The sequence below is a fragment of the Lynx canadensis genome, chromosome E1 (genome assembly GCF_007474595.2).
Source record: "Lynx canadensis isolate LIC74 chromosome E1, mLynCan4.pri.v2, whole genome shotgun sequence".
Taxonomy (NCBI): Eukaryota; Metazoa; Chordata; class Mammalia; order Carnivora; family Felidae; genus Lynx; species Lynx canadensis.
In genome coordinates, this window is record NC_044316.2 from 36,119,091 (window position 1) to 36,133,335 (window position 14,245).

Below are 14,245 nucleotides of genomic sequence, written 5' to 3' on the forward strand. Positions count from 1 at the left end.
CAGCCTATTACGCGCATCCGGAATAGGAGGGGCACCTGGAGTGAACTGGGATGCTTGCCCCCCCCACCCCCCCGCGGGACCTAAAGCAAGGGGTTCCCAGAAATGCCCTCTAATCCCCATTTCCCAGCCTCTTCTGGTTCAGGCACCTTCCCAGGTTCCCCTTTCAGGCACAGAGCGGCCTCCTCCGGGCCCCACCCCCGACTCCCCTTCCCCACCCCACCCCCACCATGAGATGCACACTTTATAGGGAGAGCTTTTTATTCTCTCGTTAAACCTGCCAAAGCACCGGAGACAGAGAGCCAGGGAGGGAGAGGAGGCTGCGGAGGTGGGGGGCCGGCTCGTTGTCTTCTCTCCCTCCCCCCTCCCGCCTCTCTCCTCCCCCCCGGACGCGGAGCTGGGTAGCTCCAAACTGGAAAGCAGAGAAAGGACACTTCCTCTCGGTTCTTTTCTGGTTTCCAAATGCAATAAAAGCGAGGGAGAGGGAGAGAGGGAGAGAGGGACTTAGGGAGGGAGGGAGGGAGGCGCGCGGAGGGAGAGAAGGAGGGGGAGGAGGAGAGAGGGAGGGAGGGAGAGGGAGAGAGACACACTGGGAGAGAAGCAAGGGTAAAGTATTTTCGCAATTTCTGCCGTGAAGATTTTACTAGCTTCTCTCCCCAAGGCCACAGCCAATCAGCGCGCGTGCCCTGGCACCTGCGTCTCCTGCGTCAAGACGGCCGGGACGAGCGAATGCAGGCGCCGGGCGAGCTGGGAGCGATTTAAAACGCCTTGGATTCCCGGGGCCTGGGTGGGGAGAGCGAGCTGGGTGCCCCCTGTATCCCCCACCCCCGGCACCCCATGAGCCGACCCGAGGCCCCATGGAGCCCGGCAATTATGCCACCTTGGACGGGGCCAAGGACATGGATGGCTTGCCCGGGGCGGGAGGGAGTCGGAATCTAGTCGCCCACTCCCCACTGACTAGCCACCCAGCAGCGGCGCCTACGCTGATGCCCGCCGTCAGCTATGCCCCCCTGGACCTGCCGGGCTCTGCGGAACCGCCAAAGCAGTGCCACCCTTGCCCCGGGGTGCCCCAGGGGGCGGCCCCGGCTCCGGTGCCTTATGGCTACTTTGGAGGCGGGTACTACTCCTGCCGAGTGTCCCGGAGCTCGCTGAAACCCTGTGCCCAGGCGGCCACCCTAGCTGCCTACCCCGCCGAGACTGCCGCGGCCGGGGAGGAGTACCCCAGCCGCCCCACCGAGTTTGCCTTCTATCCGGGGTACTCGGGACCCTACCAGCCTATGGCCAGTTACCTGGATGTGTCGGTGGTGCAGACTCTGGGGGCCCCCGGGGAGCCTCGCCACGACTCCCTGCTGCCTGTGGACAGTTACCAGTCCTGGGCCCTCACCGGGGGCTGGAACAGCCAGATGTGTTGCCAGGGAGAACAGAACCCGCCAGGGCCCTTCTGGAAGGCAGCATTTGCAGGTAACTTGCCCCACTACTTTGGGTCCCGTTGGTGCGGAGTGTGGGTTGTAGGCCCGGCGGGCACTTGCATGGGAGGAGGTGAAGGGAAACTTGGGGCTGGTGAGGAGGAGCTTGTGGTCCTCTGTTGGCTATTAGGACCCTGAAGGAGGGTTTTAGGTGGTTGAAGAGCCTGGTGGAGCCCCAGAGGGTCAGTGTGCGGGGGGGGGGGGGGGGGGGGGGGGGGGGGGGGGGGGGGGGGGGGTGGCTGAGCTGGGTGTTTTCTAAAGCCTGCGGGCCACCAGACCCCTTCACCTCCCTAGGAGGCTTTGGGACCAGCTTCTCAATATGTCAGAGTGTTTGGTTCCCCTATCACCTCTGAGGGGCTCAGGCTGTTCCTACCTCGAAGATCCCAGGTTTACTTCTGCCAAAAGGCTAAATGACTCTCAGTTTAGCGAGTATGGGGGTGGGGTGTGTCGGAACAGAGACAATGGATGTTCCGTAAAAAATACAAGCCCTCCTTTTCTCTCCAATGAATTTTCAGTTTCCACAGGAAAATTCAGATTTCCTGCAGTCATAACCTAGGGGTATGTGTGGGGTGTGTGTGTGTGTGTGTGTGTGTGTGTGTGTGCTGGGAGCGGGGACAGAAATGTGTTCCCTTCTGTACATAACTTGGCTGTAGACTCTAGGAGAGTGGCCAGGAGTGTGAAAATGCATGTGGGGGTGGATGTATGTATGTGACCCTGGGCAAAGGTCTGGCCGTGTGTGACGGGTGTGTTTCCAGACCTGCAAGCGTGAGGACAGTGTTAGGTAAGGGTGATCCGAAGGATCCTGGTCTTTCCAAGCCTCAGCGGTAATTAGAAACGAGCCGGAAGTCGAGGTGTCCCGCTGTGCTTTGGGGGAGTGGGAGCCCGCGTGTGTCTGAAGGGCGATCTGGGTGCTCCTGGAGAGTTACTTAGCTTGTAGGGCCTGGGTCTGCGCGTGGGCTTGGGGGCAGAGGTCTGAGCGTGGCTTTCTCTCCCTCCTTCCGTCGACGCGCAGATACAAGCGCGCAGCACCCTCCAGAAGCCTGCGCCTTCCGACGGGGCCGAAAGAAGCGCATCCCGTACAGCAAGGGGCAGTTGCGCGAGTTGGAGCGCGAGTATTCCGCTAACAAGTTCATTACCAAGGACAAGAGGCGCAAGATCTCCGCGGCCACCAGCCTCTCAGAGCGCCAGATCACCATCTGGTTTCAGAACCGCCGGGTTAAGGAGAAGAAAGTCCTCGCCAAGGTCAAGACCAGCACCACTCCGTGAGGGAGATCCCTGCCTGGGGAGGTTGGGGGCGGGGAGAAATGGGAGTGTCCTGGGGAGACCGGGAGACTGCCAGTGCCAGGCTGGAGCGCAGGACTCTAGTGAGGGGCTCCCACAGGTTACACTCGTCACAGGCCACACCTCTTGGGCTGTTCCTCAGGGATGGTCTGCTGTACCCCCATATGTTCTAGGGAGCCAGTGAGGCCCAGAGTTACAGTCCAACCCACCAGAGTAAGCCACCACCTACGGGACCTGTCGCGGTCATAATCATTCATCTTAGCGGTGACAGTAATTACTATCACCAGTATGAGTTCCCATGATAATTAGTCTCCTATTTTCTATCTAGAGCTCTGAAGAGCACCTTAGAAACTGCTTGCATGGATTGAGCTGATTATGAATAAACTTGGAAGGAGACCCCTGGCAGGGAAGCTTCCTCTGGATCCCCTTCCATTTCCAAATCCCATCCCCCACCCCAGTGACTGCGGCAGAGAGGAGAAAAGGCACGTTCATCCCTGCGACTACCTACCCCTACCGTTGCTCATTTAGCATTTTTCTCAGAGGACACACGGGCAAGAAAGACAACACGGGTGGGCACCACTCCCTCCCTTCCCCGCCCACCCCCTAGGTTGTACCGAGTGGTCTCAGAAGTCCCATCCTCAACGCTTAGATTTTGTCCTTGTGTGAAAATGAAGCCAGCGTGCTGCCCTCCCGAGTCCGTCCTCCTTCCTGGAGAAAAACTGAGTTCGAGAAAGCGCCCGGATAATTCCCCACCTCTCATTTCCTCCCCCAAACTTCCCAAGTCTTTCCTTAGCGTTCCCCGGTGGTTCTGTCCAGGTTACGATCCATCGGGCGTTTGGAAGCCACATGAAATAGGTATTTGTGGCCTTGTAGATGTGCCCCACCCAGGCACAGAAGGTTACAGACCTAGAGAACCGCATCGCGTCCCACCCTACGGGGCAGACACGTCCCAAACCCGCTGGATTAGCCAGGCTGGAGAGAAAACCAGAAAATGGCCCTTCACCACCCGCTTGCCCCCACCAAGAGAAGCGTGCGGGTCCCGGGCTTGGGAGACGGGGCAGGCCCTTTGTGGGTAAAAGAACAGTGGGTGCCAGAAACCCAAAGACCCAGGATCAGGCATGTTCGGCAACGGTGGCTGCGGATTTTTTTCCCCCTTTTCCCTTTGCGCTGGCTCAAGTACCCTGAATCCTGGGTGGGTGGAGGATGAGGTTGGTGCTCGTGTCAACTCCCTTTTCTCCATCCAAGTAGAGACTTGGCATGTAGAATTCCACGAGCCTGGGGCAGACTGGCTGCTCGGAGAGCTGCAGAGCCAAGGACTTCCCCGCTGTGCCTGCTCCCTCACGTCGTACCTGGGCTCAGTGCCCTGCGGGATTCACCACCTTGGCTGTGCAGCAAAGTGGGCCGGTTTGCCCTGGGTCTTCCTGCAGCCTGGGCTGGGGCATCCTGGCGGGCACGCTCCTCGTGATCCAAGTGGAGAGGGTCTGTACCTCCCATGATCCCAGACGCCACCAGGAGCACCCTGTGGGGGCCGCAGTCATTGTCCCAATGGCCTCTCCAAGCAGGCTCAGGCTCATAGTTCTCCAAGTGTAGCCAAGGGATTGGGGCGTTTACAGCCGGGCGTTCGGGTGAAATCCCAGTTCTGGCTCCTCTCCTGGGAATGAGTTGGGAAGCGACTCAGATTCTTCTAAATCTATATACCAAAGAGGAGCCCAGGGTTGAGGGGAAAGGCCCCAAAGGTGGCCGATCACCCTCCCCCCCTTGGGTCTCCTTAGACTGTGTCTGCCTGGGGGAGGTGTTCCTTTTGTGATTAAAAAAACAAACAAACAAACAAAAAAAAAACAATGAAAAAACCCTCCCAAGCCCCGTGGTCCAGTTTAAGCTCTTTGGTAAAGCACCCGGCCCAGAGGGAGTTACTTACTGCCTTTCAAGCAGACTGATGCAAGTAGCTTTTAACTTCACAGGTTCTGGAGGGTAGTGTGTGAAAACCCCCTTTTCCCCTGCTTCAGAAATGGCAAGACTTCAGTGCATACCAGCATGTGGGTAGGGTGTGGGCCAAATGAAAGCGTGTGTGGGGGTCTCCATGGTGCGGGGGGTCGCCACACGAGGAGAGGAAAGGCCACAAAAGGGGCTGATGCTTGGACGCGCCTAGTGGGCCTAGGGGGAGGCCTGAAGGAGTCAAGAGGCCTCGAGACTCTGCAGCCCCCGGGCTCTAACTCTTCCACGCCGCTATAAAGGGACTTAAAGTTTCGGGGGCTCCTCTATTATTCGTTTGCGACAATTTCCGAACAAAAGATACGGGAGTTTAGAGATTTATTTCTCTACCAAGGAGTTTGTGCACGATTAAAAAGGCAAGGACGCCCCCTGCCGGCAGAAGTTTGCTATTTCAGGGAAACCCGCTGGTCGGCTCGGCCTCAACCCCCCAGGCCTGGCCGCTGGCTTTCGGATGCCTGGGGGTCTCAGGCCTCCGGAGTAAGAGCAGTTTAGGGCTGCTTATGAGGGCGCCGGGACCCGGAGTCGCCTGGAATGGGGCCAAGGTATCGTCAGTTGTATCGGTCCGGCCAGCGAGAGACCCAGGAGGAAGGCAAAGTGGGCAGCAGCATTGATCTTAAATATAGACAACATTGGGTAGCAAGGCCGCGGCGCCATCTGTCCTGGGTCTGGGTCTTCGTTCCACTGGAATATTATTTATCTTCCTCTGCAGACCAGTTCGCGGCGACACCCTCCCCCCCCCCAACCGGAGTGATTTACGTAAGGAACCTGTGCAAAACAAAACAAAACGTTTTAATTGCGTTTGGCTTTAAAGCCTCTCATGAAATCCCTTTGCAAACACCCTATTTTACTCCGAGGCAATTTTACCCCCTCCCACCCAGACCGAGCCTTTAAAAACAAACAACAACAACAAAAAAAAACAAAACAAAAAACAAAAAAACCCCACCTCTCCCCAATTTGTGTTAACTGACGACAAAATCCATACACCTACGTTAACTTGTCTGCAGCGATTTGCTTTTAAATCGGGCCATGTTTAGATACCGGAGAGCGGGTTTTGCTAAAAAATTATTCAGGCTGAAGCATGTGAACGCCACGTTCCCAAATCGGTAAATTCAGACATTTGCACGAACAAAATACATGTAGGAGCGCACAAATACGCTCCCGAAAACACACCGGGTGTGTTTCCGCCAACGAGGCGGAATTCTCGGAGCGGCCCTCCACGCCCTGTCCGTACTCCCCCAAACACCCGGGCTGAGAGTCTCAGCAGCAAGCGTCCGAACGGGATCGTAGGGTCGCGTCTACGCTGGCTCCAGGACCGCAATCACTGCTAACGCCAAAGCAGTTGTATTTTATTAGGCTTCCAGAGGCCGAATTAGGGGGTCGTGGTGGAGAAGTGCGTAGACGCAACCTCCGGAAGCTCTTTTCGAATCTAAATTCCCGAGGCCGCCCAGAGGAGGGCCTGGCCGGGGCTCCAGCCCTGGGGTCCTTCACTCAGGCTGGGAAACGCTTCCGACCGTTCCGGAGCCCGCGAGGCTGCGGCGGGCGGAGAATTCGCACAGCGGGCCCCCCCCCGGCCCCCCACCCCAGCCACCCCTGCTCTGAGCCGCTCCGGAGCCGGAAACTGCCCTTTGCGGCAGGAGAAAGGCTCTGATCGAGCCCCCCCCCAGTTTTCCCAGCGGCCCGGCTCCCCTCCTCCAACGCGAAGACTGCCTACCCCCCCACCCCTTCCTCCCCGTCATTAAAGTTTTATCCGAGGTCCTAAGTGCTGCACTTTAATTAGGTTTCCTTCGGGAGAAACTCTCGGTGTCCCGGGCCGCGTCCGGTCTAGTAGAAACCCCGGAGCTACAATCATGGATTGGATACTCAAACCTCACTAAAGCGCGGCTCCGCTGTTGTTGAAGAAATTTACATCATTTCTCACCCACCTGAACAGTTCCTCTCCAGGAAGGGGGCGGGGGGGGGGGAAGAAAGCACCAGAGTGGCCCTCGGCCTTTCACCCGAGTCGGACACCCCTCCGCTCCCCCACCGCCACCCCCAGGCATTGATCTGGGCCTGGAGAGAGATTTAAAAAACATCTAGTGGGGAACTGATGCGGGCCTTTCCTCTTTTGTCCGCTACAAGTTACCTCTGTGTGGAAAGGGGGTGGGGTGGGATGGTCGTGCAGACAGAGAAGGAAAGAATCCCATCACTGACTCCCCTCCCCTAAATTGCCCCCAAGGTGAAACAGGGGACGCGGCAGCTTGCGTTCAGTCGCCCCTAGAATGTTTAAGAGGGAAATTGAGTCTGTGGCACCCAGAGGGGAGGGGAGGGGTGAGAAGGGTCAGGGGCTGCCTTGAACTTGAAGTTTCAGGTTGGTGGTCTCCACTGCCTCCGCCCCACTCTCCTAAACGCTTTGAGGGAAGAGGGAGGAAGGTGGGGGGAAGGGCGGGGGAGGGCACCTCCGGCCTTGGGAGGCAGAAAGTTAAACTGGTGGGGGGCGGGGAGGAAGGCCGGAGAGACCCGGAGACCTGCTGGGGACACCGAGGTTGGGAAGTTGGCGGGCAGGCGAGGAGGCCTCTGTCTGCACTGGGAAGGAGATACCCCAGCCTTTGCCCGCAGTGGGGAGCCCTCTCCCTGAGCCCCGCCCCAGACTCTGCCTGGAGGGGGGCACCTGTCCTTCCTTCTCTAGCCCAGAGTGCACAAACTGAGTCCTGCGCCACTCGCCACTCGGGAGGCTGAGCCTTCAGGTCGGCGACTGCCGAACTCAGGCCCTTGACGCCAGCTGAATTCCGGGCTCGGCCTTTGCAGAGAGAACAAGAGTGTTATGCGCCCATTTCTCAGACCAGGGACCGGCCCGTTTCACTACCTTCAAGAGTGCGTTTCTCCCTAATAAGGTAAACTAGCTAATCTGTGGGCCAAAGGCGTCACCGCTCTCACAGTCTGGGACCGGCCTCAGGAGGCCCTGGAGAGGTCTCCCCAGGAATGGGGGGGCCTCCGCATCCAGGTGGGCAGGGAAAGGGGGGTAGAAGGGACTTGAGACCAGAGACTGACCTGGGGAGGGCACCTCCACGTTGGTTCCTGGAGAGACAGCCGCACAGCTGCCTGAGCGGGAAGGGACAAAGAAAGCGCTTCGCAGCACGCGGGACGGACACCGCCCCGGGCCCCGGAGAGGCTGGCAAGTGGCAGTAAGCTCCAGCACTGGGGCCCCGCACGTGACCTATGTCTGTCCCCGACTGGGTGGTGTCCTGGCACAGACAAAATTAATATTATCGTTAATGCTATTGTTATTGTTATGTAAAATCATAATTCTTTACAACACGCCTAGTTTTGGAAACTCCGTGAGGATGAAATGTAGTGATAACACGGATGATTGACAAACTCACCCTAAAGGGCAAGGCTCTGGCCCTTTAAAAAAAATAAGTCAGCATACCATTGTCTGGGAGCCGCTACCTTCAGTCCCCCCCCCCCCCCCCCCCCCGTGCCTGCGTCTTTTTCAGAAGCCTGGCGAGTGCCAGGATCCGAGAAGCAACTGGAAGGGACACATGATGCTGCTGGCACACACGCACAGGGGCTCAGAGCCCCAGAGGACAGCCGTGGGAGGTGGGACACATGCCCAAGACCTTAGCCACTGACACTGCTAATTCGTTGGTCTTGGGATGGGGGGCAAGGACTCACCTGCCCTTCTTCCCTCCACCCCAAGCTGACCCCTGCTCATGTTTCCTTCCGGAGCTACTACCGTCACAATGACAAAACCCACAACTGAGTATATAGCTTATAAAATGAGGACATTGAGGGGTGCCTGGGTGGCTCGGTCGGTTAAGTGTCCGACTTCGGCTCAGGTCATGATCTCACGGTCCGTGAGTTCAAGCCCCGCGTCGGGCTCTGTGCTGACAGCTCAGAGCCTGGAGCCTGTTTCCAATTCTGTGTCTCCCTCTCTCTCTGCCCCTCCCCTGTTCATGCTCTGTCTCTCTCTGTCTCAAAAATAAATAAACGTTAAAAAAAAATTTTTTTTTAAATGAGGGCACTGAGACCAAGGAGGGTAAGTTACTTGGTCAGTGTCACCCAGCCTGCAGTGGCAGGGGCTCTTAATGTCTAAGCTTCTCTGTCTACATCCCCAACATGCCTCTTTTCACAAGGTCCCACTAGACACTGACAGATGCCTGTTTCCATCAGGAGCCGAGCCCTGATGTCACACAGGTGCACTTAAACTCCCTAGACCTGGCCCCTCTTGGGTGCACCAGGGAGATTTGCATAAATGCAAACAAAACAAAACAAAACAAAACCGCACCAGGATTAAAGACAAATAGAAATTTGGTTAGACCCACCACTCATTTACCCGGTGCCTACAGGATGCAAAATCTTCCACGGGGGGTGGGAGGCTGGAGGAGAGACATTGGAGAGGCCATCTCCCATTGTGTTGAGCCCTGCCTCTTGCTTACTGCCACATCCTGGGTCTGCTGCTTCCTCAGTTGTGACCTCTGACATTGTGTGGCGGGGTAAATGATCACAACCAAGACAAATGGGGGGAACAAGGAGTGTGCGAGATTCGCCCCTCATCCCCTGGCATCTGGAGTGTCCCAGAAAAGGGCCTGTTGGAGTAGAACCTGGGAAGATGATTAGAATATCAAATCCAGGAGGGAGGATGCCAGTAAAACTCGGGGAGGGGGCCGGAAAACGCAGGTCGTGGCCAGAGAATGGTCTGGTCTGGGCTCTGGGTGGGTAGAGCAGGCAGGGGCCTTAGCACTGGGTCCTGAAAGGTGGGCGTAGCCGGAGTAGGGATCAGACAGCTACTTGCCATTCAGACTGTGACCGCCCCACTGCAACCCAGGGGGACACGCACCAAATGTTGGTCTGGGGCTACAGGCCGCACACCAGAGGCCCCAGGCAGGGGACAAAGAGATCCATACTCTTTCTGAGGGCCCTCAGCTCCCCGAGTCTACTTGGGCCCAGCCCCCCCCCCCCCCCACCTGCGCTCTGCCTTTGTCTTTGTCTGATGGAAGGTTGAAGTTCGGTGCCCCTCCCCCTCCAGGCAGGGTTTTGTCATTGAACTTGAGTCAGGCTATAAACATTCCTTCACCCCTCCGGGAGGTGGATCTGGACGCGGAGCCGGTGGAGAGAAAGGGGCCTGGGGAGGGTTGTGGAAGGATCCGGAACGCGAGAGGCCTGGCTTCTAGCCAAGCCTTCATTGCTTTATCAACGAGTATTTGTTGTCTTTCTCGGAAAACTTGCCTGATCTGCGTGAAAAATCCCGGTTACTGAGGCTGCACGGCAAGTTAGAGCAATATTTCAGTCAGGATCAACATAATGTAATTTTTTCATTTTCGCTCTTTCGTAATTCATGTTTTCTTACCTTATTTTTAGGCAGCAAAATCTCCAATTTTTTTTTTTTATGAGTAGGGAAAACAAATGCATAAATAGCCAAAGAAGGGCACCTGGCTGGGTCAGTCGGTAGAGATTGCAACTCTTGATATCCGGGGTGTGAGTTCGAGTTCCACCCTGGGCGTAGAGATTACTTAAAAAAAAAAAAATCTTAGGGTCCCTGGATGGCTCATTCGGTTAAGCATGCCTCTTCTGCTCAGGTCAGGATCTCCCGGTTTGATGAGTTCGAACCCTGCATTGGGCTCTCTGCTGTCAACGCGCAGAGCCCGCTTCGGATCCTTAGTCTCCCTCTCTCTCTTCCCCTCCCCCGTTCTCTCTCTGTCAAAAATTAACATTACAAAAACTTTAAAAATTAAATCTTAAAAAAATAGCAAACGAATAATGGCGAAAAAAGGTGAATTATTAAAGAACGTTCCAGTAGGTCATGCCGCGACCTATTTTCAAAGCGCCCCTCCGTCGGCGGGGTCATTCCAGCGGGCGGTGGCCGAGGCCCCAAAAGCCCGCGGTTCCCTCAGGCTCTGGAAACTTGAACTTGGTAGATGGGGCGTCCTCCCCACGCCCGCACCCGTGGCGGAGGAAAGCCAGGCCTGCCGCGCCGCCAGAGCCGGGAAGGTGGCGCGGACTTGCCAGCCACCCGCCGGCCGAGGCTGCGCAGAGCGGCCTGGTGAGACGGAGTCAGTTACTCTTTCTTTCCTTCTTCTGTTTGTTTTAAAGACTCTGGGATCCCGGAGCTTGGGAGGATCAAAGACTCGATCTGCGGGCTTCTCCCGGCTTCGTGAGATCCAGTGTGATGGGAACAGGCGCGGCTCTTCCGGGTTTTGGGCGCGGCCGGCGTCCCTTCCAGCGAGGAGCCCCGCGACCGCCGAGAAGGCACCGGATCCCGGCGAGCCAACGAAAAGCCCCTGGCCTCCCGATTTGGGCCAGATGAAATGCCCGGAGGCAGGTCCGCAACTGGCAACCCGGAAAAGAGGCCTGAGGGGGTTGGACGGATAATGCTCGCCAAGTTCTTCCCAGCCCTTCCATTTGGCTCTACCTGCTCCCGGACGTGGACCAAAGGGGTTTGTTGTTTTCTCTTTCTCTCCAACCTGGAATCCCCAGGCTTTCTGGGCCCTGGAAAGAACCCAGCCAACCCTTCTCCCTTTGTCTAACTTTGGGGGTGGGGGAGAGGCGTGGCACCCGGGGCAAGTGCACCGACCCGGCTCGCATCTCACTGAGCTGGGCCACGTCTTTTAGAGCAAGTGGGGCCACTACTGTCATCTGGACCAAGAGAACCCTAAATTGGGACTTTGTGTGTGTTGGGGTGGGGGTGAGGGGTGGCGGGGGGGCCGAAGCTGCGAGAAGGACTTCTCAATTTTAGTTTGTTGGGTTCTCACATCCTTGCCCTCCCCTCCACTCAGCTCTGTTTCCGGGAGGAATCACCCGAGCCGAACCGAAAACGTTTAATTGAAAAAAATAAATGCAAAGGTCTAATGGAGTGAGCCTCCCACAAATGGCATTAATTAAGTCTCTGGCACTTGGGTAGTTTTGTGTGAGTTCGGTCCGGCATTTGTGAACATTAAGGATTTAGAGTGTTCCCGCCCGACCGCTTCTGTGGAATCTGATTCAGAGTAAAAGAGGCCACATTTACAATTCCCCAAAAGCTTCAGACTAAAACACATTGAAATGATTACCCCCGACATTCCTGGCTTAAAAAAAAAACCCTCAACGTACCAAAAAAATATATCCAGATCACAGAAATAAATATATGGGGCTTTAAACACACATTCTTTAAAAACTTTTAAATAAACAACCTTTTTCTTAAAGTTTTTTTTTTCCATTCATGATTTCAATGTTCATGTTCTACAATTTGCAACCACTGTTTTTAGTCGTGTCTCCCCCTCCCTAACTTAGTTATATGCATCCTGTCCTGGTTTTATTTTATTCTTTTTTTTTTTTTAATTTATTTTTTTAGAAGCAAGGTCTACACCCAACATGGGGCTTGAACTCAGGACCTGATATCAAGAGTCACATGCTCTATGGAATGAGCCCGCCAGATGCCCCATGGCTTTAAAAAACACTATACATTGATTACACCGTAGGCAACTTTCCAAGTTATTCCAGTCTTCAAAATGCCCTGTAAAAATGCATAATATGCCACAAAATGTGTTGTCAAAGTTTAGAAAATCATTTCCCCAATGTTGGTCATTTCGGTTAACCCACATTTGAAAACAGGGTGTTTTTTTTTTCCTTATTAGAAAAGTATCACTTTTTCATCGTCAAGAATTTCAAAGATAACAAATATAAAGACGAAAATAAAAACCATCTCATATTCTAAAACCCAGAGTTCACCAAAGCTAATCTTTTGGAGAATTTTCTTCAGTCGTTTTTCCTTGCCTGTGTGTATGATGTCAAAACTGAACTTCTGCATGAACATTGGTGCACCTTGCCTTTTGATTTAATATTAATTAGTATATTCTCAGCGTCATTTAAATTTAATATTATTCTCAGTGCCACTAAATATTCTCCAAAAGCATGATTTTAAGGCTTGCACAGTATCTAGTCCTTGAGGTGTGCCTCAGATGGAAAAGCATTTCTGCTTTTGGTCATTTAGATTGCTTCCATGTTTACTTTTCAAAATAATTCACAAGTGAGAAAGAGAACACTGATATGCCCCTACGTAGTTTGATAGGGAGATGAGAGTTGAATCTCCAAAATTCAAGGAATAGAATGCTTGTCTTTTTTAGGTAACAGATTCCTCACAAATAATTCACAAGTGAGAAAGAGAACACTGATATGCCCCTACGTAGTTTGATAGGGAGATGAGAGTTGAATCTCCAAAATTCAAGGAATAGAATGCTTGTCTTTTTTAGGTAACAGATTCCTCCTTCCCAGTATTGCCTGGGAGGGAACATTAAGGGGAGCCTTCTAGAATGCTTGAAATATTCTGTGTTTTGATCAGGGTGGTGGTTACAGGGGTGTGTGAAAGATTAATTAAGCTGACCATGTAGAATTTGTGCACTTTTAACATTTTAAACTGCTCTCTCACTCCTGCAAGCTCTATGTCTGTTTACTTAGAAAAAGAACAATGCAGGAAATAAATGGGTGAAGGAAATGAGCGAGGGGTGGGGACCAACCCAAAGTGGATGGGTTCACCCCTTTGCTAGGTTCACAGAGACCAAAAGTAAATATTTGACAGCTTGTGATGAGCGGGGTTGGGGGTGGGGGCAGGGGAAGAGCCTGGCCCTCCTCCCCCACCCCTGTGCTTAACCCTTGTTAAGCAAAGATGGCTTTTCTATTATAGTTGCACTCCTGCGGCTCTGAATTTCCCGAGTGAGTAGACGAGGAGTAAAAATAGGGTAGAAGAGGTTTACAAAGAGAGTTAAAATGAACATATAAACAGGTGACCCTGCCATCATTGTCCTGGGAAATAGAAGTGGGGTGCTTTCTATATCACGTAAAAATTTAACAAAGAAACTCAGGAAAACGGTTCATTTTGGATCTATTTTATAATCTACGTTTTCGCTTCAAAAGATAGCAGGCAGGACCTGGAGGCTGTAGGGACAACGCCCCTCCCGGATGACCAGGAGGACCCGTGAGAGATTGGAGTAGTGTCTGGTCTCTGAGTGGAGTTTTATTGGCACTTTGTGCCGTGCCGTGCCGTGTGCTGGCCAGAACACATGCTTAATCCTTGGGACGCTGGAGGAGAGGGAAAAAAAACCCTTCAACCTACTTGGCACGTTATTTTCCTATTGTATTTATGATGGAAGACGATCACAGCCACTGCCCAGTATTCAGCTGGGATTTTTCACTTATTTTTATTTTTTATTCGTTCATTTAAAAATGTATTTTTATTAATTTCATTTAATGGTTTTAAGTAGGCTCCACGCCCAACGTGGGGCTTGAACGTACGACCCCAAGATCAAGAGTCACATGCTCTACCAGTCAGGCGCCCCTGTGGTTTTGTTATTTTTTAATTGTCATTTCACTCCCTTTCATTTAGGATCAAGATGAAGTTGATTTTTAATATCTGACGGAGACACCAAAGACATCTTTCCAAGTCAGACAAATATACCCTGGGTGTTTTATAAAAAAGTTTCCTCCTGGGGCGCCTGGGTGGCTCAGTCGGTTGAGCTTCCGACTTCAGCTCAGGTCACGATATCGCGGTCCGTGGGTTC

At 53.8% G+C, this 14,245-nt stretch overlaps 1 protein-coding gene across 1 annotated transcript; it reads left to right on the forward strand.

Moving 5' to 3' along the window:
• The first annotated feature begins 854 nt into the window (after positions 1–854).
• HOXB13 (homeobox B13) lies at positions 855–2,729 on the forward strand. Its single transcript, XM_030294680.1, has 2 exons — positions 855–1,458; positions 2,476–2,729. Exons 1-2 carry the CDS (start codon positions 855–857, stop codon positions 2,727–2,729), a joined length of 858 nt encoding a protein of 285 aa, XP_030150540.1.
• The last annotated feature ends 11,516 nt before the right edge of the window (positions 2,730–14,245 follow it).